This window comes from Rattus norvegicus, chromosome 13 (genome assembly GCF_036323735.1).
Source record: "Rattus norvegicus strain BN/NHsdMcwi chromosome 13, GRCr8, whole genome shotgun sequence".
Taxonomy (NCBI): domain Eukaryota; kingdom Metazoa; phylum Chordata; class Mammalia; order Rodentia; family Muridae; genus Rattus; species Rattus norvegicus.
In genome coordinates, this window is record NC_086031.1 from 53,726,553 (window position 1) to 53,751,008 (window position 24,456).

At 35.3% G+C, this 24,456-nt stretch overlaps 1 protein-coding gene across 11 annotated transcripts in view; it reads right to left on the reverse strand.

The window, feature by feature from the left end:
- Positions 1–24,456, reverse strand: part of Cfhr2 (complement factor H-related 2) — a 71,673-nt gene continuing 47,217 nt past the window's right edge. For 6 of the 11 annotated variants that reach the window (XM_063272619.1, XM_006249947.5, XM_006249950.5 and 3 more), the window contains 7 exons: positions 18,864–19,046; positions 15,954–16,124; positions 9,165–9,359; positions 8,635–8,805; positions 4,957–5,133; positions 2,984–3,166; positions 1–899 (listed from right to left, as the gene is read on the reverse strand). In XM_063272619.1, coding sequence (XP_063128689.1) covers positions 703–899; positions 2,984–3,166; positions 4,957–5,133; positions 8,635–8,805; positions 9,165–9,359; positions 15,954–16,124; positions 18,864–19,046 — 1,277 coding nt within the window. In that variant the 3' untranslated portion in view covers positions 1–702. The remainder of the gene's footprint in view (positions 900–2,983; positions 3,167–4,956; positions 5,134–8,634; positions 8,806–9,164; positions 9,360–15,953; positions 16,125–18,863; positions 19,047–24,456) is intronic. The other 5 variants (XM_063272622.1, XM_063272620.1, XM_006249948.5 and 2 more) reach the window with 3 other exon arrangements.

The following is a 24,456-nucleotide window of genomic DNA, read 5'->3' on the forward strand; positions in this document are numbered from 1 at the left end:
TTTCTTAAGACATGTCTATTTTGTTTAACATGTATTTTTCTTTCTATTTTTGCAGAGAATATGCTGCTTCTTGCTTGTTCGCAAGTTACACAAAATGTTCATAGGTTTTAGTGCCAATATTGTGATAGTCACTGTAATCATACATGTAATTAAAATTTAAGTCATTGTATAATTGCTTGAAAAAATTAAAATAAAAAGTCACACATCAAGATGTTCTTTCACAAAAATCTTCCTACTTATTAATTACCAACTAAAGCAATACACAGTCTTACTTATATCCATTAGCAATATAAATATGATAATTTTCTTACATATTTGTGAAATTATACAGTTTTGAAGACTCAGAACATGTTTTATGTTCACTGTGAATCAGAGCTTTATTTCATAGGGTATAGCAGAAGCTTTGAAAGATTTGGGAAATTAGTGGATAAAGACAGAGAAGTTAATATCTAATTATTGCAACTGGTTTTTGTGCTAGTATATATCATGTTTTGGTTTAGGAGCTTTGAAAAAAGTGTATTTTCCTTGGTGTCTGCAGTCTCTTAGTTTCCAGATTAATCATCATACATCAATACAAGCTTATACTTATAAATGAAAATGAGTTAAGCAAGAGTTCAAAAGTAAAGCTCTTACTGTATTGATAATAACATGCACCTTAGTGGAACAAAGATGTATATGTAAGTTCTACTAATACTTTAAATGTTATTTTGTGCAAACAGGGTAATTGAGGTGACCATTAATGCATATTGTAATCAACGGTTGAGTTGTTGCCAGATGATGTCCATTTTTACACTTAAATTCTTGCATCTCCCCTGATTGGTAATACAGCCTTTGGTTTTCTTCCGTTCTGAAAGTTATGTTATGCTTCCTCATAATTTCTATTGATATTATACATGGATCTAAAAGCAAAACATACCATCAGATATCATACATGAAACTACAGAGATCCAGTTTTCAAGTAGAGTGAACTTATTATATATTAAAAGAATACTTTGACAAACTTTTTAAAAACAAATAAAGACAGCATATAGAGTTAAGTAAATATAGAGCATTAAATGATATAAAAATAATATATAATGTGATAATCAGATCTTATCATCAATCATTCCTAACATCAGTAACTTGCATTTTAGGATATTTATGATGGTTTACCTTGATTTAGATAGTGGGCAAAGTTATACAATTTGACATATGACTTATGAATGGTACTTAGATCTAATGTTCAATGATATGACAATTATTTAAAATAAAGGAATTAGAAACCAAATCCCAATTGCCTACACAATATTTGTGATATACTCACCAAGAAGTAACTATTAATACATCATAAATTTTATTTTGATATTTTTAAATATTTATCATAAAACAAAACTGGCTAAGTGACAAACATAATTGAAAAGTAGCTCTTCCAATCACTATCTTGGCTTACATCATATAAATACACTACATTGTCTTTAGGCATTGAATATTTTTGGAAATATAGATGATTTCCTTGTCTTAGGTCCTGTCAATTAGCACTGTACAATTAACATATATTTGGATATTAAGTAGGTTAATTTGTTTCCTTTGCATATATAGCAAAAGATGGGTACAGGAATGGTATATACATTTTAAAGCAATCTTTATATAGTTTTTCATTGTAACTGTTCAAAATCATACCTCATTAACAGAGTATGAGCTTCTTTTTCTCTACATAAGCATTTGTTATTTTAAGGGCTTTTCCCATAAAGAATTCTAACTGAATGATAAAGAATCTCATTGTGACTTTGACAGGCAGAACCATGAGAGATAATTAAATTAAGCATTATTTTCCTCACTGACATATGTATTTATTTATTTTTGATAAATGTTTGTTCCTTTTACCCCAGTTTTGTAGACTTACCTTCTAAAATGAATTGAAATATTCTCATGATTCTTTGACATGGAAAACCCCTATGTTACATATGCAAACCTGTGACAATGAATTAACTGACAATAATTTTCCCCAATTTTGAAGTCTGTCTACTAAATATAATGATTATTTTCTTTACTATGCAGAAGCATTTCATTGTGACAAACTCCACTGCTCAGGGTTTTATTTTTTGTGTGTTCTTTGGGATGCCATTCAAATATTCAGAGTCCAAACCTGCATTAGTTCTCCCTTGTAGTTGCAATGTTTTTGTTCTTACATTTATGTCTTTGTTCCACTTTTAGTTGACTTTTTTCTCACAGAATGAAACAGGAACAAAATTGGTCATCTCTGTGTATATCTCAACTTTCCTTGTATTATTTATGGAAGATGCTATGCCTTTTCCCAGTGTGTATTTGAAACTCTATCAAGATCAATTAACTATAAATGTTTAGATAATTTCTCAAATATACATTCCTCTTCTGTGCATCAGTTTTATCTTAGTGTCAGAATGTTCTTGTTACTGTAGCTACTGGTGTACCTTGAAATAAGGTATTACAATACTTCCAGATTTTTTCTATATGTTAAGTTCCTTTTACTCAAATACATTTTATAGTACTTTCATACAGATTTTAGAATTGTTTCTCATATTGTATGAAGTATGTTTCCATATTTTAATGGAGTTTCATAGACTCTGCTAATTGCCTTGGGAAACACAGGCACAGGCATTTTAATATTATTCTTCTAAACCTATAATATAGACTTTTCAATTTTTGTTTTGTGAATTCCTTCATCAATAAGCTTCAGCACTCAGAAGTCATTCAGTTCTTTTGAAGTCATTGGTAGATTAATTTTAATTAGTGTAAGTGAGATTGTTTTATTTTTACATCTCATAAAAATGGAATTAATATACAGAAAAAAAGCTGATTTTGTATACTGACACCCATTTAGATTCTTAACAGATTTAAGTTGTTAAATTTGAGTACCTCTTTGGGATTTACCACATATGGCAATCTATACACTAAAAATGAGTTGAGTTCAGCCTTCAGATTGGAATACTGACTTTCCCGGGATCTATAAGAATATGTTACTTACGTAAACATTTTGGTGGATCAGACCACTCTCCATTTATACATATTATTGTCTTGTTGCCTTGCAGTTGGTATAAAGACTGGCACTGATATTCAACTGATGATGGTGGTATGTATACTGGTAGTGGGAAGGATGTGGTGTCTCCATTGGCAATAGGTGGAGGAGGCCCACAAATCTTTGTTGAATCTAAAAAAGACAACATTTGAAATTTTGAGAGATCAAGTCAAAGGAATGTACACAACGTCAAGACTAATGATTTCAGGCTACGATAATGATTGCTTGAAGCATTTCCTATGATGAAAATCGATAGTTAAAGGGCAAGTTCTTCCTTCCTTATCACCTAAAGCACATACTCAACTGAAGCAAACATGTTTGCTCTGAAGCCTTACAGTGATAGTAGATGTCTTATCAGCTGCTGAACAGATAAATGCCAATGTAGACAGGTAGAGTTTCTTTATTTTTAAGACACTGAAGTATTTATTGTTTTTTTCCACACATGTTTTGATCTTCATTGTCATTTTTTTGTAGAAACATACGTTTATTGACAAGAGGTAAATTAAGCTTCCTGGAGTCCTGATAGGTTCAAGGTGAGTATGGGCACCTATATACTTTGGCTACCAGCTCTCTGGAAGTAGGTGAAACCACCTTAGCTGTCTCAAAGGGCTTCAGACCAATGGAGTCAGTTGGAAGAGATGTTCTCCAACATGTTGAGCCATCTTCAGGCTGTGCAGTGTACTTCAGGTTCCCAGATTTTGTGAGATGTCACCCATACTGCATAGGGTTTGGTGATGCAACTGTCTTTGAGTCATTTTTCCTCCTGTAAATAAACCCTTACCTATATTTCTATAAGTAACTTCAATAAAACTCATGTTTCACCCCATTGGACTTTGGTGGGATTTGTATATTGGTGTGTTCTGCCTCCTATTTGATTTGAGTAGATGTTTGCGTATCATCTCCACAGGAAAAATTTTGTCACACAACAGAATTGTATATAAATAATTTCATATAAGTGCTCATCTTATTTATCTAATACTAGAACCGACCCTAAGACCATGACTTAGCTAAGTATTGTCCCAATGAATGAATACTTTCATCCTTGCATTTATTTTAGCATTGTACTGTAGAAAGTCCTGATTTTATAATATTGAATGGCTTATTCTCAGTAAAAGTAATGATCTTCATTTTTTAGTTTGATATTATTATTTGGTGGTTATGTGTTTCTTGTTGTTTGTTTGTGATAAGTTTCCTGTATAACCCTGACTTATCTTGAAATAGAGAACCTTATGCTTCTTTTTCCCAAGTGATAAGATTATAGGTCTGTGCCACTTTGCTTGAAGTTGTGCTGGAAATCAATTTCCTTAGTCTCTCCTATTGTCCTTTCAATTTTTTTCTGCATTGCCAATTGTCTTTCAGCTTCCTCCCTCACATTGTTCAAGTTTTCATGTTCTCATTTTACACTGCAAATTATAATTTTAGAAATGATGACCTAGTTTAAAAAATTAAGAGCTTGCATTTATGATACTAAAAACAATTATAGTCAAATAAGATATATATCCCACCTGATGAATGTAATGTTTTAAAAATAGATTATCACACTAGTGAGAAGATTTACACCATGAGAGTTGTTGATTCTGTTGTTGACTCTAAGCCTGGTGACCTGAGTTCAATCCTAAGGACTTGCACGATGAAAAGAGTGAGCTGACTCACACAAGCATCTGACATCTGCATGTCCAACGTGGTTTACATACATCCACAAACACATACATTCATGCAAATACATACAGAATAAATTAATACAGTGAAGTAATACAAACAGATATTATCATCTCTTCTGTCTTTCCAAAATCCCTTTCATAGCATTTTTTCTTAGTTTATAATAAATCTAATAGAAGACTCTAGGATATTTAATATTTTTAAGTTAAAAATAAATATTTAATTTTGCTTTGTGAAAAAATTCTAGAGATAACAGTACTCACCATAACATGAGGGTATGTCAGACCATCCATCATGATGACAAGTTATAGAGCCTTTGGTATGTTTATGTTTGTTCACATATCCAACATGACATTCATAGTTTATTTTGTCATTGAGTTTAAACCAAGTGCTATCATTGTTAGTTCCAGCATTCTCAAATATAGGCACATCACACGATTCTAATGCATAATAAAATTGAAGATTTCATTTCTAAAGTGTCAGAGGATAAGCTGAATAGTTTCCATTACAAGAAAAAAGCTTTATAGGTTAATGTATTCTAACAAATTAGATACTGTATAAAAGCCTTCTAGGAAGTACAACTGAACCATTTATTAAAATGAAAAAGGATTCTATATAGCATTTATCTCTTCACTAAAGCTTTCAAATTTAAAAATATTTCACAGCTCAAATTTACTCATATTTATGACATGATACAAATAAATAGATAAGTGGAAATGTTCATTATATTTTTAGGAAAGTGTCATAGCATTTTTGTGACCTAAATTCCTATATATAGTAGTTAACATGAAATATAGAATTCAGAAAAGTAGATTAGCTTAATATCAAAATACATTTATTGTGGTATATCAAAGGTATTTTTTACCAATAAGTAAATCCAATGTAGACTTATTAAGTATAATTTAATATAAGTGAATATTACATTGGAATAATTTTAATATCTTTTGTTTAACAATTCTGTAAAACCACGATGAGTGAAAAATAAAAATTAAAAAGTAATGAATTCTTTAAAGAGCCTTTTTTAAAGTTACGTTAAATAGTTCTTGAAAAATATCACTGGTTAAATTTCTTTCTTTCTTTCTTTCTTTCTTTCTTTCTTTCTTTCTTTCTTTCTTTCTTTTTACTGGTTAGATTTCTAATAAGCAAGATAAGAATTTAGAAATAATAATATAGACAAGATACTAATAGATGCTCACATGATGAAAAGAGTGAGTTGACTTTCAAAAGCATCTGATATCTGTGTGTTCAAATGTGCTGAACATATACCCGTAAACACATACATGCATGCAAATGTACACAGGGTCAATAATTTATATAATGAAATAATAGAACCAAATATTATCCATTTTGGCCACACTCAGCATCTGGAACCAGCATAGTTATTGGGAACAGCTTCAGATCAATGGAGTCAGTTGGAAGAGACATTCTCTAACATGTTGAGCCATCTTCAGGCTATGTAGTGTACCATCTGGTTGTCTCTGGTGTTATCTGGTCTTGTTGTCTCTGACAGTGACTTGAGCCTCCTGTAAACCTGTGTGTCAGTACTCCTGGAGATGGGCTTTCTCCCAGGGGGATATTGGTACAGAGAGCTGTGTCACAGGGTCAGTTTCTGGTGCAGACAGAAGCTCCTGTCCCAGACTGCTCCTCGGTTCCTGTGTCCAGAGGGCTCCAGGCAGATACCTCTTGGGCCAGGAATGTGAGCAGATGTGGTGGTCTCACTTGTGCTCTCAGGTGTGTCAGCATTCCTGGAGACCAGCGGGACATATTCATCTTTCAATGCTACTGACTTGAACACTAACTATTTATGAACTGATTCTTGAATAAAAATGACTTTTCAAAGATGAATCCTTGGAAAGTGAGCATATAACTCTCAATTTAAAAATATTTTTATTGATTCTTTGTGTGTTTCACATCATGTACCCCAATCCCACTCATCTCTCTGTCCCTTAATATCCACTGGTTGCCCTTACAATCCATCCACCCCCCAAAAGCTTCTTCTACATCATCAATACTGGATCCTCACCAGGAATCCTCTTGGATATCCTGTTGTTGCCCTGTGTGTCATGGAGATCCTGCAGCTTTGGATCTTCAGAATCAGCCCTTTCAGCCACCCCAGCAGTTTATAGATGAGGTAGATATTGGGATGGGCCAGCTCAAAGTTTTGAATATGGACATGGGAGGTTGCTGAGTTGGTCAGACTGCCAGATCTCCTGTACTACCAGGGCAAACTCTCTAGCACTCTCCTGTCTTCCTAGCTCACTGAGTACTGTACCTGGTAAGGTGCAGGGTCAACACACTCTTGCTCTCAGGTCCTCAGGGCTGGTTCACCCACATCCATACCACCAGATTCAGCTCTACTGCGCTGCTCAGTGGAGGTGCAGTTTGCTTACCCAAGCACTGTCGCTGGTGGGAGGCAAAGCCAGTCCTCCCACTCTAGTGATCACAGGGCCAGATTTCCTGACTGCTGTAGGTTAGGTGGTAATGGCTGAGGAGTGGAGGAGGACAACACATTCACACACAGTCCATCTCACAGTAGTCAAGTGATGGGACCAGCTCTGTGCAATCCCAAGCCTTTAAAGTGGTCCTATGTGGCAGACTAGACCAGAGACATCTGTAGGCACAATAGTATTGTGCACTATGTAAAGATTATCCTCGTATTATTCAGATGCTGATCATTGTGCCCCTATATCTGGATGTAATCCTTTTCTGAGAATCTCCTGTTTGAATATGTGTAAACATTGCTCCAGAACTATTCTCTAATTGCTCAATAAAGAAGCTGCTCGGCCTGTGACTAAGCCGAGTAAACAATAGGGCTGGACTTCTTCCCAGCCAAGGTAGCGGGTAAGAGAGAGAGGAAGTGAGGATTAGCCCCTGGGAGTGCCCAGGATGAGAATACACTTGGAGTAGAGAGAGCCAGATAGTACTAAAATGCAAGTATCACAAGGATTTTGGCAGGAGGGTAGCCAGATCAGTTTGGAGGATGAAATATAGTAATACTTCTCAGTTGCTGTGTCCTTAAATCTTGTTAAATAATCTTAATTATTTGGAAGCTAGAGAAAAACAAAACCACTCTTTAAAAAACCCACTAACAAATGTCCACATGATCTTTAGTAGTAATATTAGCCACAGACATCAACACAGACCCCTGCAAGGCCATCAACCCAGACATGTCCCTCAGTGGCAGCATGGGCTGAGATTTCACCATCGCCTCAGGTGGTAGGGCTGGCTACTTAAAACAGGCTGTTTTCTCCACTCTCGCTTCTCAAATTCTACCTTTTCCCCTAATGCTCAAACTGTGATTTTCTTTTTCTCCCTTCTGTCTACTTCCATAGTGGTTCCTGCTGTGGGCAGGACACAGGGCATGGGGGTTGTTTGGTGTCCTCTGCTTACCTGTCATTAGTTTTAAGATGCTGTTGAGTTACTTGGCATAAAAAGCTAATGAACTGTACATAGACAGGACTATTAAAAATGAAAAGATATGTAAATATGAAAAGGAATATGCTCACATAAATCAGCTCAATGAACAAAGACCCTCAAAAGAATATGGAAAATTATGAATATGAGCAAAACAAGCATAAATAAGACTACAAAATTAAACTCGGTACATACTTAACAAATAACTAATATTAATCATATAAAAATAAATTCTTGAATATATCAATGATACATGTTGCAATTATCATATTTGTTTAATTCTACACTGTATTTTTAAAGTTGTTTTGAGTCAAATGACAGTTATTTCAAAGATAATACTACTATAAATTAATGAAAAGTTTACCCAATGTTTTGTTGTATTATAGCTACTAGGTATGCTTACTCTGTTATATACTTATTAACAACCCTTCACTTAAGAACACTCAAAACAATACAGCATTTTGCCCTATTTAATATATAAGATGGGAAGTTATGAGCATGTTGTGATCTCTGAACAGGGTACTTACTAATGCATTTGGCAGGAGGGGACCAGCCATTCTCTGTACATGTAATCGTGTCTTGACCATTTGGAAGACTATAGCCATTGTAACACTGGACTTTTACAGCCTGTTCCTCTACATATTTTCTTTGCCAGTATGAAGATTCCCCATTCTCCACATAATGGAAAACACATTGTTCTAAAAACCATAAAAATGATAAATAAAAAATAAAAACTTCCATTTGTTTGAAAATTAACTAAGTTAAATTTGGTTAACTTTAAATGAACATACGTGACATCCAAAAGTAAAGTTAGTAGCAGATGTTTAATAGTAGCCTTTATCTTTATTTTTTATAAATAAAATATGCAATGCTAAAGGTACTCCCTATTATTTATGTGAAGAATTGCTCTCAAAGGACACAAGCTAGTCTTTTTGCTCATGAATTCTTCTGTTGGTCTTATTTTTATTATGAGAAACTTAACTGTAATTATATATGTGGTCTATTCTTTTCACTCTAAAAGGATTAACCATAATTTAATATAAAGACATTGACTTACTGAGGCACGGGACTTCAGGCTCCCACCCTTTTTCTGTGCAACGAAGGTAGTCCCAGTATGACAGAGAAGGTGTCAAAAACCCATTGTCACAGTAATAGCTGTACTCATTTCCTATAGGTACTGGGAAGTAGGGTCTTCGTCTCCTCTCATGATATAGACCTCCATTTTTAATCTGTGGAAACTCACAAGGTTTCACTTGCCATAAAAATAAAACAAACAGAAAAGCACTCATATCAGAGACAAAACACTTAATCAGTAAATTATTTAAAATTAATTAGAATTACTACATGAGAAGGGAGCGGGCATGCAGGATAAGGAAACGAATAGAATTCCGAAAGGTAGATGAGGTATATGAGGATGTATTTCTTATAGAAGTCATGTTGTATCTTACAACTCACTAGAGAAGCAGATATATTTCTTGATATATAATATAATAAATGCTCACTTGCAATTTGATGTGGAGCTGAAATCTAATGTGATTATATCATATTGAACTATACTTATACATTCATATTGATGTGCTGCATTGTTCATTGTATAAATAAATTATATAAACATTTTATTTAATTTTTCCCCTTCATGTTTTAATAAAATTGTACTTTAAATATTAGAGTAGCATTTCTTTTTCATGAAGAATGACTTTGCTTCAGAGAACCTCACAAAATATATTAAAAGAATCCAAACAAATATCAAAAGGAACACTGAAACTTCTTACAGCATCCTTATTCATTTCATTTTTTGTTTTATAAAAGAAAGATGGTTTTCAAGAATTTTTTTGTTCATCCCTTGTGTTTATTCATTTATCCATTCTACAAATATTTGAGACATTCTTAACTTTGCTTAGTGTCATTCTGTCTAAAGAGCTGATATTGAGTTTCCTTTAAACTCAGTCTGAGCTGGAAATATCTGGGAAAAACTAGAAATTGTAAATGAGTCTCAGAGCAGGCAGGGTGCCAAGTAAGGGAAAGTTAGAGAAGATGTCATTAAAGGGTTCCTGAAGCTTGATTTTTTAGGGATTATTGCTATGAGGAATGGAGATTAGATTCCATCCCAAGTTAGAAGTTTTAATCAAGGATGCAACATGGGTAGACTGACTGAGTAACTTACTTACTATTAATTTTTGTCAGGATATCAGTATGTAGTCCAGGCTAGCATCAAACTCACAAACTTCCTGTCTCAGTGTATGAACTGCTGGAATTACAAGGTTGTGCTTTTATGCCAAGTGACTGTATCTGTCTGTCTCTGTCTCTCTGTCTGTCTCTATCTCTGTCTGTCTCTGTTTCTCTGTCTCTGTGTCTCTCGGTCTCACTGTCTCTGTCTTTGTCTGGGTCTGTCTCCTTTCTCTGTCTCTGTCTCTGTCTCTCTCTCTCTCTCTCTCTCTCTCTCTGTGTGTGTGTGTGTGTGTGTGTGTGTGTGTGTGTGTGTGTGTGTGTTCAATGCTTTGAGGTATGTGTGCTTCTATGGAACTGTCAGGTTCCATACGCTCTTCAATATACTAGACAGTTCCATCTATGCTCACAACATGCCTCTTGCCATCCTGTCAGTCACAAACATCTGACCTTTAACACCTAGCAACCATAAATCTGATCTCTATCACCATGTTGTGTCACTATAAAAATGTCATATGCATAGATATGTCTCAGTCAGTAAATTGTATGCTATGCAAGCAGGAGAAACTGTGAATTACCAGCAGAATACTACCTCTACCATCACCATGACTACAGAAATTTAAAAAAAAGGAAAGCTTGGAAAAGCAGTATATGTCTATAGTGCCAGCATTAGACAGGGATGGGAGAGTCACATAGGTCCCTGAAGTTACTCTCCTGGCAGTCTAGCTGAATTGGTCAACCTCAATCATGTGTCTAACAAAGAAACAAACAAAACCATGAAGAGTGATATGGTAAGTAATGTAAAAATCAACCTGTGGCATGCAAACTTGCTCACAATGACCTGTGCACACTGATACCAACACCTGTACATACCTATAGCACAGGCATCTATGTGCAGACACAGATAGTTTTGGATTGGTAGTTACATGCTCTAAGACTTTGTCAAAGTTTGTGAGACACTGTCAAACTATTTCCTCAGAGCAGCTGTGGTGGTTTCCAGTCAGATAGCAGTGCCTGAGTGTTCCTTGTCAGCAACTGGTAAGGACCTACTAATTACTTTGCTCATTTTAATAGCTCAGAACTCTCTCATCATGATTTGAATTCCTACAATTTGCTAGGTATGTTGTATATCTTTTTTTGTTTTTCGTTTTTCCCACCTTTATTAAATTGGGTATTTCTCATTTACATTTCAAATGTTATTCCCTTTCCCGGTTTCCAGACCAACATCCCCTAAACCTTCACCCTCCTCTTCTATATGGATGTTCCTCTCCCAAACTTCCTCCCATTATCGTTCTCCTCCCAGCCTTGGCAGGACCAAGGGCTTCCCCTACCACTGGTGCTATTACTAGGCTATTCATTGCTACCTATGAGGTTGGAGCCCAGGGTCAGTCCATGTATAGTCTTTGGGTAGTGGCTTAGACCCTGGAAGGTCTGGTTGGTTGGCATTGTTGTTCATATGGGGTCTCAAGCCCCTTCAAGCTTTCAGTCCTTTCTCTGATTCCTTCAATGGGGGTCCCGTTCTCAGTTCAGTGGTTTGCTGCTGGCATTTGCCTATGTATTTGCCATATTCTGGCTCTGTCTCTTAGGAGAGATCTACATCCGGTTGCTGTCAGCCTGCACTTCTTTGCTTCATCCATCTTACCTAGTTTGGTGGCTGTATATGTATGAGCCACATGTGGGGCAGGCTCTGAATGGCCGTTCCTTCAGACTCTGTTCTAAATTTTGCCTCCCTATTCCCTCTCAAGGGTATTCTTGTCCCCCTTTTAAAGAAGGAATGAAGCATTCGCATTTTGGTCATCCTTCTTGAGTTTCATGTGCTCTGTGCATCTGGGGTAATTCGAGCATTTGGGCTAATATCCACTTATCAATGAGTGCATACCACATGTGTTTTTCTGTGATTGGGTTACCTCACTCAGGATGATATTTTCCAGTTCCATCTATTTGCCTATGAATTTCATAAAGTCATTGTTTTTAGTAGTTGAGTAGTATTCCATTGTGTAGATATACCACATTTTCTGTATCCATTCCTCTGTTGAAGGGCATCTGGGTTCTTTCCAGCTTTTGGCTATTATAAATAAGGCTGCTATGAACGTAGTGGAGCATGTGTCTTTGTTATATGTTGGGGCATCTTTTGGGTATATGCCCAAGAGAGATATAGCTAGGTCTTCAGGTAGTACAAAGTCCAATTTTCTGGGGAACCTCCAGACTGATTTCCAGAATGGTTGTACCAGTCTGCAATCCCACCCTCAATGGAGGAATATTCCTCTTTCTCCACATCCTCTCCAGCATCTGCTGTCGCTGGAATTTTTGATCTTAGACATTCTGAGTGGTGTGAGGTGGAATCTCAGGGTTGTTTTGATTTGCATTTCCCTTATGACTAAAGATGTTGAACATTTCTTTAGGTGCTTCCCAGCCATTCAGCATTCCTCAGCTGTGAATTCTTTGTTTGGCTCTGAACCCCATTTTTTAATAGGATTATCTGTCTCCCTGCGGTCTAACTTTTTGAGTTCTTTGTATATTTTGGATATAAGCCCTCTATCAGTTGTAGCATTGGTAAAGATCTTTTCCCAATCTGCTGGTTGCCGTTTTGTCCTAACAACAGTGTCCTTTGTCTTACAGAAGCTCTGTAGTTAGTTTTATGAGATCCCATTAGTAGATTCTTGATCTTAGAGCATAAGCCATTGGTGTTTTGTTCAGGAAATTTTCTCCAGTGGCCATATGTTCGAGATTCTTTCCCACTTTTTCTTCTATTAGTTTGAGTGTATCTGGTTTGATATGAAGGTTCAAGAATTTTTTTTTTGTACATTCATTACCTTCTTTATAAATTTAAATTCTTTTTATCCTAAGTTTTATTCTTTAGCAAATTTGATAGTTAATACTTTTCATAGAACATCAATAACAAATTAGTTCACTAAGATTTCTTTCTGTGGGCATCAAATGAGACACAATTTAAAGTAGGAATACCATACTAACACAGTCCTCCATCTCTTAGCTGATATCCCATCTCTTGTGGGCATAGGCGACTCTGTCTTTGTCTATTTCATTTGCAATTCCTCAAAATTGACTTAATATTCCTGATCAGCAAATTAGCATTGGTGGTTAGTACTTAGAGCAGCCACACTTCACATCTTACACCTTTCTAGATGTAGGTCATGGTTCTTCCAATAGTCATAGTCTGTCCATCACTTCTTGACTAAAGCTACTCACAACACGGTTTAACATATTTACTAATTTTAAAAACTATTTTAAATAATTACTGAAATAGTTCATTTTTTTAACCTAACCCAGAATCCTTTAGTTTTTGTTGGCAAATTTCATCCATCTACAAATTCAACATGGCATCAAAAAAATCAGTTTTTGGAATCTCTCCTAATGCAGATTCATGATCATCATTCTCTGTACCGTTGCACTTGTAAATTTATGCCACATTTTCAACCCAACAGTAACCATTTGATGAATGAATGAGTAAGTGAACAGGCCTGAGAAGAGAACACTACACATTTTAAGAAGAAACATTCTGTAGTGAACTTACAGAGAAATTAGTTGTCTTTATTTTATCCAGGAAAACATCAGAAATTCCACTGTGCTATAACTCAAATTCAGATACATTCAGGCCACAGTAAGTTCTGATATATTTGGACAGATATGCTTTGAGGAACCAATCATAATACAATTTAAGGCACATTTTACTACAGTGATTCCACATCTGTAATTGTTAACATACTCAAAAGTCCATGGCAGGGGTGTCATAGGTCTAGGCAGGAGTGTCTGTCTATATTCTGTTAGTAAGATGAATTGACATAACATTGAGAAATCTAAACATATATGGTTGTATTTATAGACAATCAGCAACCACAACATTACCCAGAGAAGATTATCTATTCTACTGAACTATAATGATTCTATGATTCTACTAAAGAAGATGCTGAAAATAATGAGAGTGTGGGCTCAGTATTAAACATGATATTTACAGCATACCCTTCAGTGTTTAATAATATGGATGAAGACCACAAAGGTTAAACTAAATACATCACACATCAAAGCTCAAACATATGAATTAGCAAAAGGAAGGGCAAGGATGAAATATGAATCATACAGTTGCAGATATGAATATCCAGAATACATTATATACATGTTAGAAATTGTCAATTAATTAAATGTAAGAAAATTCATTTTATAATATTAATTGTAATAAAAACATTAAACTGTTTCTTTACACTTCTCATATGCATTAATAGTATTTCTTACTGGAAATATCTTCTTCAATTTTTATTATGGTCTGGACCTCAAAATCTCATGACAATTAGAGCTTAGGTGCACATTGCTTGTGTTTTGTGAGAGGGAATAATGACTAGCCTGGTTAAAATAGTTAAGTCACTGGGGCTTCCCCTTTGAAGGGTTATTGGGATGTTGGCTATTCCTTTTTAGATAATGTTTCCTGGTGGACAGGAAGCAATGAGGTTTGATTTTGAACTCACTCTATGACATGACAATCTGTCTAGTTACATGTTTAAAATGATAGGACAAGTTTAAAATAAATTTGAGTTATCAAAAATGAATAAATCTTTCTTTGTTATAAGTTATTTACTTCAGGAATATTGACACAGACAGAAAGATGACTAAGATGAAATCGTCAACCATTCATTTGTAATCAGTTTCCTCCCTCCCTCCCTCCCTCCCTTCCTTCCTTCCTTCCTTCCTTCCTTCCTTCCTTCCTTCCTTCCTTCCTTTCTGTTTCTTTCTTTCTTTTCTTGGGGGCAGGATATAAGGGTTGTGATATCCACTTACCACAGAGTACTATATAGAAAGAAATAATAGGTGCAGATAGATCAAAACCTGGAAAAGAAGTATTCCAGAAATAGAATGCTCTTGACCCAAAAAAACAGTTCAGTGTACATGTGTGTTCCATTGACACCTTTCAAAGCAACTCTCTCCAGAGATAGGAGGATAATTTTCTTCTTCATGTGCATATTGAACTCAGGATATAAGGATTAGCTATGGTAAAAAGCCTGGTCTGTCAGAGTTTTTCATGGATGGATTCTAGACTCCTTTTGTTTCTCTGATCAATAACTGTAGGGCAAGTTAGCTGTTTCCAACCAATCAATGCAGAGGTTTATTTGATAAGGAACAAGGCCTCTTTCCAAATCCTAGTGAGTGTGGCATGTTGGCCTAGCAAAGTCTCCTGATGACTGACAGCCAAGACAATCTCTGACAGCACCACACTGATGCAGAGCCAGGAGCCAAATCATCGTTAAATCTGGCTGACAGAAATAGGGGGACAATAAAGTTTCATTATTAAGCAAATAATTTTAAAGGCTATTTGCTAGAATGCAAATGAATAAGTAGAATTAATTTTTATAAGATAATATTCTTACCCAATAATTTCGTAAAAATTTTTGAAATTTAAATTAAAAGTATACATATGCACATATATGAAAATTAGAGAAGTAAATTATGAATTATTTGCCTTCTAAGATGTGTTTTTAATATTATTTCATATCTTAAATTCAATATTAGTTAAAATATAATATCACATCAAATAATAGTTTGAACAGAAGACTGTTTCTAATAGTTGTAAACAAATAAAAATTCAAATATTGCTGGTAAAGTATCTCTATTTGTGCATGTTTAAAAGAGTAATGTCAGTACTATGGGGAGTAAATATGTGAATAAAACTTACTACATTTTGGAGCAGGGATCCATCCAGTACTTGTACACTTTGCTACAGTTTCCTGGGTTGCAGAGTAGAAACCGTCTTTACATTCAAATTTTATTTCATCTTGAGCTGTGTAGGTAACCCTTTGAGGTGAGTAGATACCATTTGGAATATCAGGAGGTTTGCATGCCATTCCTGAAAGTAAGCATTAAAAAATAACGAGAAGCATTAACTTCTTTACAAATATATATATTTGAAAGCTGTAAAACTGACATTTAATAAGCACATCTCCCTATGCTTGACATAGCATTCTGGCTTCCTTTCTTGCCTCCTGATGTATTTGTGCCTTTCTGATATAAACTTTTGCCTACTGAAGCCATCACTTATGGCTTCATGATTTATGATTCATATAACTGGCAATGCAATGACATCATCACATAATTCTTCAATGATTATTTTCATTTCCTAATCATTGACATTGTTGTTCTCAACAAACATTGGGCATATGTACTAATATTCATTTCAAATAGATGTGAAGGTTTCACACCCATTATTTTTGAAGTAAACATTTCCTTTGAGTTAGTTGGGAAAATACTAAGCAAGTTACATCTTTAAACTTACAGGAAAATGTGTGATTTTTCACGTTTGAAATAAAAAAGGCCCCACACATATCATAGATAAATCAGCTGATTCACAAATTACTTTCTATACTTAAAATAACTGCATAAAAGGCAGAGGCTGTGATGGACAGGAAAACAAATGGAATTCGTACATCTGAATGAAGTGTGTAGGAAGTCTTCTTCAACAGCTCACCAGAGAAGTGGATCAGGGATATTATTGCTTAATTAAAAATGGTTTGGAACTGAAATTTAACATGATTACATTATTTTAAACCATTGTATTCAAAACTTATATTGTAATTTTCCATAATTTTTCCTCTCCTTGCTCTTATTTATAAATAATTAGTACCTTTACTATCAGAATAGTATTAATTTCCACAAGATATTATTTTATTACAGGAAACCTCATGTAACATGTTAAAAGAATTCTAACAAATATCAAGCAAATGACATAAATTTACTATAGCTTCCTTTTCCACTGTATTTTTTATAAGAGAATTTTTCATGAGTTTTCTATATTTTTTCCACACATGGTTTAAAATACATATTCTTTATATCCTAAGTATTTTTTAACAAATTTGAGAATAATATTCCTCATAGATAATCAGTAAATTAAATTATCTCACTGAGATTTCTTGTTAAAAGTTATTAATAGCAGCATAATTTAAATTAGGATATCATATTACCACAGTTCTCAGATATTTGGCAAATTTTTGTTCTTGTATGAGCATTTATGAATCTATCTTTGACATTTTTATGGCTGATTCCTTGAAACAAACCTAATATTCTTTAAAGTATAGCAGCAGCAGAGGTAGTAGGCCCTTAATCCACCCCAAATACATTGATATCTTACACTTTTCCAGATGCAGGCTGTGGCCCTACCCACATTGATGTTTTTCTATCAGTTTTGATTCAGGTTACTTACAACATTAACAGTTGTTATTTTAAGGGTTTTTTTTTTTGTGATACCATTCTAACTGGGTGATGAAGTATCTCATTGTAGCTTTGACTGGCAGTACCATGACAGCTAATCAAATTGAGCATTATTTTCCACACTGACCTGTGTATTTATTTATTTTTAATAACAGTTTGTTACTTTTACACATGCAAACTCCTGATGTTGAATTGATTATACCCATTTTTTCAACCCTAGAGTCTATAAATTGTATTGATTATATTTTTTTTGCCATACAGATGCATTTCAATGTGAAAAACTATTGCTCAGGGTTTGATTTGTGTCCTATACTGTGGGATCGCATTCAAATACTCAGAATCCAAACCCATATACTGTTTTTCCCATTGTTTCTCCTTGTAATTTCGGGGTTTTCTTCTTTCACGTATGTCTTTTATCCACTTTCAGTTGATTATTTTTCCCAGTCTGAGACAGAAATCAATCAACCTTTAAGGGAGGGGATGGGGGTTTATGGACAGGAAACCAGGAAATGGAATAACATTTGAAACATAAATAAAGAAATGTATGTAATAAAAGAAATCTCTATGTGTATCCTGATTTTCCTTGTACTATTTAGTAAAGATGCTATGCCTTTTCCCAGTGTGCATTTGAAACTCTATCAAGATCAATTAACTATAGATGCTTAGATAATTTCTCAAATATACATTCTCTTCTGTGCATCAGTTTTATATTACTGCAGAATGATCTGGTTGTTATGGCTCTTGGTATGTCTTGAAATAAGGCATCATGATATCTCCAGATTTTATCCTTATGTTTAACTTCCCTTTCTTGTATTCATTTTATTATATTTCCGTACAGATTTTTAGAATTGCTTCTCATCTTGTATGAAGAATGTTGCTCATATTTTAATGGAGTTTCCTAGAGTCTGTTAATTCCATTGGAAAGCATGGGCATTTTAATGTTTATTCCTCTAATTTATTAATATATATTAGATTTCTTTTTTGAGTTTTGTGAGATTGTTTTATCAATAAACTACAACATTCAGAAGTCATTCTGAAGTAATTCCTATCTGTTAAGTTCACTGTTAGATAATTTTTTAAAATTTCTGTGAATGAGGTTGCCTTTATTTTTACTTCTCATAAAAATAGAATTGATATATAGAAAAAGGTCTCTCTCTCTCTCTCTCTCTCTCTCTCTCTCTCTCTCTGTGTGTGTGTGTGTGTGTGTGTGTGCTTGTACACATTTTTCTTCTTAATCAGATTTGTTTTCAGTACTTAAATTTGGGTGCCTGCTTGGGATTTACCACATATAGTAGCTTGTACTTTTGAATAAAATGAGTCGACTTCAGCTTTCGTATTGGAATACTGACTTTCCCAGGATCTATGAGAACAAGGTACTTACGTAAACATTTTGGTGGCTCTGACCAGTCTCCATTTATACATATGATTGTTTTGTTGCCCTGCATTTGATACAAATACTGGCACTGATAATCAACTGATGATGGTGGTATGTATACTGGTAGTGGGAAGGATGTGATGTCTCCATTCTCAATAGGTGGAGGAGGCCCACATATCTTTGTTGAATCTAAAAAGACAACAATTGAAATTTTGAGAGATCAAGTCAAAGTACTGGCTCAAGTAGCACCAGTAAAAATATAGTGCTAAACACAAAATCAAGACTTTAGTGATTTCTGTGTACAGAAATGATTACTTGAAGAAATTTCAATAATGCAAACTGAGGGTTAAAGTGCAAGTACTTCCTTCTCACATAAAACACTTAATGAATTAGAGCAAGCATGTCTACTTTGAAGCCTTCCAGTGATAATAAATGTCTTATCAGCTAATGAACAGATAGACGCCAAATGCAGACAGGCACAGTTTCTTTGTTTTCATGACACTGGAATATTTTCTGTTCCTCTATCCACATATTTTTGATCTTCATTGACAATGTTGTACAAACACATGTTCATTGACAAGAGGCTAATTAGGTTTTCTGCATTCCTGATAGGGTCAAGGTGAGTATGGATATATATATATATATATATATATATATATATATATATATATGTTATTTTTTTCTACCAGCTGCCTGGGAGTATGCAGAACCAACACAGATGTTTGGAATAAATTTCAATCTATGAGTTGAGTTAGAAAAGACATTCTCCAATCTGGTGAGCTGCCTACAGGCTTTGCAGTGTACTCTAGTTTCCTGTGTTGGGTGAGCTTTGGTGATGTAACTGTCTTTGAGTCATTTCTGTTCCTGTAATTAAACTCTCATCTATATTTCTGTAACTAGCTCCAAGAAAACTCATGTCTCATCAAGTTTCACTTTGTTGGCAGTGTACATTGGTCTGTTCTGGTCTCACTATCTGGAGCGAGTAGTTGCTTGTGTATCATCTCCACAGGAAATTTTTTTTTTATATTCAGAGTTGTATATAAATACTTTTATCTTATTTTCCATTTTATTTTTATAATAGAAATGACCCTAAGGCCATCGCTTAGCCAAGTGTTGTTACAATGAACTAGCACTCCTGCCTTTGCATGGTATTAAGAAAGCTTTGATTTCATAATCTTGAACTGCTTATACTCAGAGAGAAATTAATGATCATCATTTGCTTAGTTTGATTTTATTTAATTGTGGGTCATGTGTTTCCTCTTGTATGTATGTGATAAGTCTTCATATGTAGCACAGACTTATCTGGAATTTAAGACCTTTATACCTTTATCTACCAAGTGCTAGAATTACACGGAAATGTGAAGCACTTTACTTAGTGTTGACTTCCTTAGTGAATTAAATTTGAATAAACTGTTCAGCTGAAAGTCAAGTTATTGGTTTCTGGTACTATCCTTTCACTATTTTCTACTTTGCCACTAGTCCTTCATCTTCTTCCTAATATGTTTAATTTTACATGATCTTGTTTTATAGTGCAACTCATCATTTTAGTAATGAATACCTACTTTAATTGATTAAGAGCTTGTATTTATTATAATAAAACAAAATTACACTCTAATCAGAGACATATAATGTGCATAGTTCATACACATGAATCATTTATTTAATACATTTGGTTTGGTTGGTTTTATACAATGAGAGTAGTTGCCTCTCTTTCTGGAGACCTGTGTTCAATCTTGAAGATTGATATGATGAAATGAGTGAGCTGACTCTTACAAGTATCTGACATTTGACATTTACTTGTACAATGTGGTGTACATACATTCTTACATATAAACATTCATACAAATGTACACATAAAATAAATTAATATACACAATATAGTATGAAGTAATACTGTTATCTTTGGCTTTCTAAAAAGTCTTTTCTCATAGTTTACATGAAATCAGATGGAAGATTCAAGAAAATTCAATATTCTAGGTGGTAGTATTGCAGGGCCCCTGAAGGGGATAGGAACTCCACAGGAAGACCAGAAGATTCGATTAATCTGGACCCTTCGGGCTCTCAGAGACTGAACCATCTACTAAAGAACATATACAGGCTGGATCTAGGCCTCCACACACATATATAGCAGATGTGCAGTTTGATTTTCATGTGGGTCCTGAACAACTGGAGCAGGAATTATCCCAAAACTTGTTGCCTGTACATGGAATATAGAGACTTGATGTGCCATGGTGGAAAGATACCCAGGAGGCCTCAACTTCTCAAAGGAGAGAAGTAAGGGGAAAGGGAAAGGATTGTAGGATGAGGTGGTAGTGAGTGGGGGGGGGGTCAGTGAGCAGGATAAAAAGTGAATAATTAAAAGCAAAACAAGGACACAAAACCTTCCTGCAGACAGCTGGTCTGCCTGGAGCCCTCTTGCTCATAAGCCAACAGCGCACAGGTGGAACCCCAATTTCTTTCATTGACTGTCCAAAGAGAGACTAGCTGGGAGTGCACAGGAATCAAGAGTTGCAGGGCAGCATTGGACAGGACCCTTCCAGTCTCCATCTGGGCACAGAGCTGGGGCTATGCCACAGTTCTTGGACCCCAAACTTGGCAGTAGAGAGCTGGTCTGCCAGGAGTGCTCTCATTTCAACGATCACAGGCTCATAGGCTCACAAGCCCACAGGAGGGACAAAGTCCAGTCAGAGACACCAAGACCAACTAACATCAGTGATACCAGGTGGCAAGAGGCAAGCACAAGAACCTAAGCAACAGAAACAAAGACTACTTGGCATGATCAGAATACAGTTCTCCCACCACAGCAAATACTGAATATCCCAAATGGAAAAGCAAGATTTGGATTTAAAATCACATCTCATGTTTATGATAGAGTGCTTTAAGTTGGACATAAATAACTCTGTTAAACAAATACAGGACAACACAAGTAAACAAGTAGAAGCCCTTAAAGAGGAATCACAAAAATCCCTTAAAGAGTTAAAGGAAAACACAGCCAAACAGATGAAGGAATTGAACACAACCATTCAGGATCAAAAATGGAAATAGAAACAATAAATAAATCATAAAGGGAGATAACCCTGGAGATAGAAAACCTAGGAAAGAGATCAAGAGTCATAGATACAAGCATCACCAACAGAATATAAGAGATAGAAGAGAGAATCTCAGGGACTGAAGATACCATAGAAAAAATTGACACAATAGTAAAAAAAAATTCCAAGATGCAAAAAGCTCCTAACCCAAAACATCCAGAAAATCCAGAAAACAATGAGAAAGTTAAACCTAAGGATAATAGGTATAGAAGAGAGAGAAGATTCCCAAATTAAAGGGCCAGTAAATATCTTCAACAAAACTATAGAAGAAAACTTCCTTAACCTAAAGAAAGAGATGCCCATAAACATACAAGAAGCCTACAGAACTCCAAATAGATTGGACCAGAAAAGAAATTCCACTCATCACATAATAGTCAAAACACAAAACATAGAAAGAATATTAAAAGTAGTAAGGGAAAAGGTCAAGTTACATACAAAGGCAGCCATATCAGAATTATACCAGACTTCTCACCAGAGACTATGAGAGCTAGAAAATCCTGGACAGATGTCATACAGGCCCTAAGAGAACACAGTTGTCAACCCAGGCTACTATATCCAGCAAAACTTTTCATTAACACAGATAGAGAAACCATGATATTCCACGACAAAACCAAATTTACACAATATTTTTCCATAAATCTAGCCCTACCAAGGATAATAGAAGGAAAACTCCAACACAAGGAGGGAAACTACACCCTAGAAAAAGTGAGAAAGTAATTTTCTTGCAACAAACCTAAAAGAAGAGAGTCACACAAACATAATTCCACCTCTAACAACAAAAGTAACAGGAAACAATCACTATTCTTTAATATTTTCAACCCCAATTGGCTCAATTTCCCAATAAAAAGATGTAGACTAACAGACTGGCTATGTAAACAGGACCCAGCATTTTGCTGCACACAGGAAACACACCTGAGTGACAGTAACAAATACTACCTAAGAATAAAAGGTTGGGAAAAAATTTCCAAGCAAATGGTCTCAATAAAGAAGCTGGAGTAGCCATTTTAATATCAAATAAAATATACTTTCTACAATAGTTATCAAAAAAGATAAGGAAGGATATTTCACACTAATCAAAGGAAAAATCTACCAAGATGAACTCTCAATTCTGAACATCTATGCTACAAATGCAAGGCCACCCACATTCATAAAAGAAACTTTACTAAGACTCAAAGCATACATTGCACCACACACAATAATAGTGGGAGACTTCAACACCCCTCTCTCATCAATGGACAGGGCATAGAAATAGAAACTTAATTGAGGCACAGTGAATTAACAGAAATTATGAACCAAATGGATTTAGCAGATAACTATAGAACATTTAATTTGAAAACAAAAGAATATACCTTCTTCTCAGCATCTCAAAGTCTCTTCTCTAAAACTGACTATATAATCTGTCACAAAACAGGGCTCAACAGATATAAGAAGATTGAAATTATCACTTGCCTCCTATCAGATCACTATGGACTAATGCTGGTCTTCAATAACAATGAAAACAACAGAAAGTCACCACACTCATCGAAGCTGAACCATCATTTACGCAATGGCAACTTGGTCAAGGAAGAAATAAAGGAAGACATTAAAGGCTTTTTAGAATTTAATGACAATGAAGGCACAACATACCCAAACTATGGGACACAATGAAAACAGTGCTAAGAGGAAAACTCATCACATTGAGTGCCTCTAAAAAGAAATTGGAGAGAGCATACACTAACAGCTTGAAAGCACACATGAGAGCTCTAGAACAAAAAGAAACAAATTTATCCAAGAGGAGTAGATGGTAGGAAATATTCAAATTCAGAGCTGAAATCACCCAATTAGGAACAAAAAGAACTACATAAAGAGTCAACAAAGAGACACCTCCGGAACCTGAAAGAACAGACCGGATAAACAGTTCTCTGCACCCAAATCCTGTGGGAGGGAGAGCTAAACCTTCAGAGAGGCAGACATGCCTGGGAAACCAGAAGAGACTGCAATTTGCACACATCTCAGATGCCAGAGGAAAACACCAAACGCCATCTGGAACCCTGGTGTACGGAAGCTCCCAGAAAGGGCGGCGCAGATCTTCCTGGTTGCTGCCACCACAGAGAGCTCATGGGCAGCACCCTGCGAGTGAACTTGAGCCTTGGGACCACAGGTAAGACCAACTTTTCTGCTGCAAGTGACCTGCCTGGTGAACTCAAGACACAGGCCCACAGGAACAGCTGAAGACCTGTAGAGAGGAAAAACTACATGCCCGAAAGCAGAATACTCTGTCCCCATAACTGGCTGAAAGAAAACAGTAAAACAGGTCTACAGCACTCCTGACACACAGGCTTATAGGACAGTCTAGCCACTGTCAGAAATAGCAGAACAAAGTAACACTAGAGATAATCTGATGGCGAGAGGCAAGCGCAGGAACCCAAGCAACAGAAACCAAGACTACATGGCACCATAGGAGCCCAATTCTCCCATCAAAAGAAACATGGAATATCCAAACACACCAGAAAAGCAAGATCTAGTTTCAA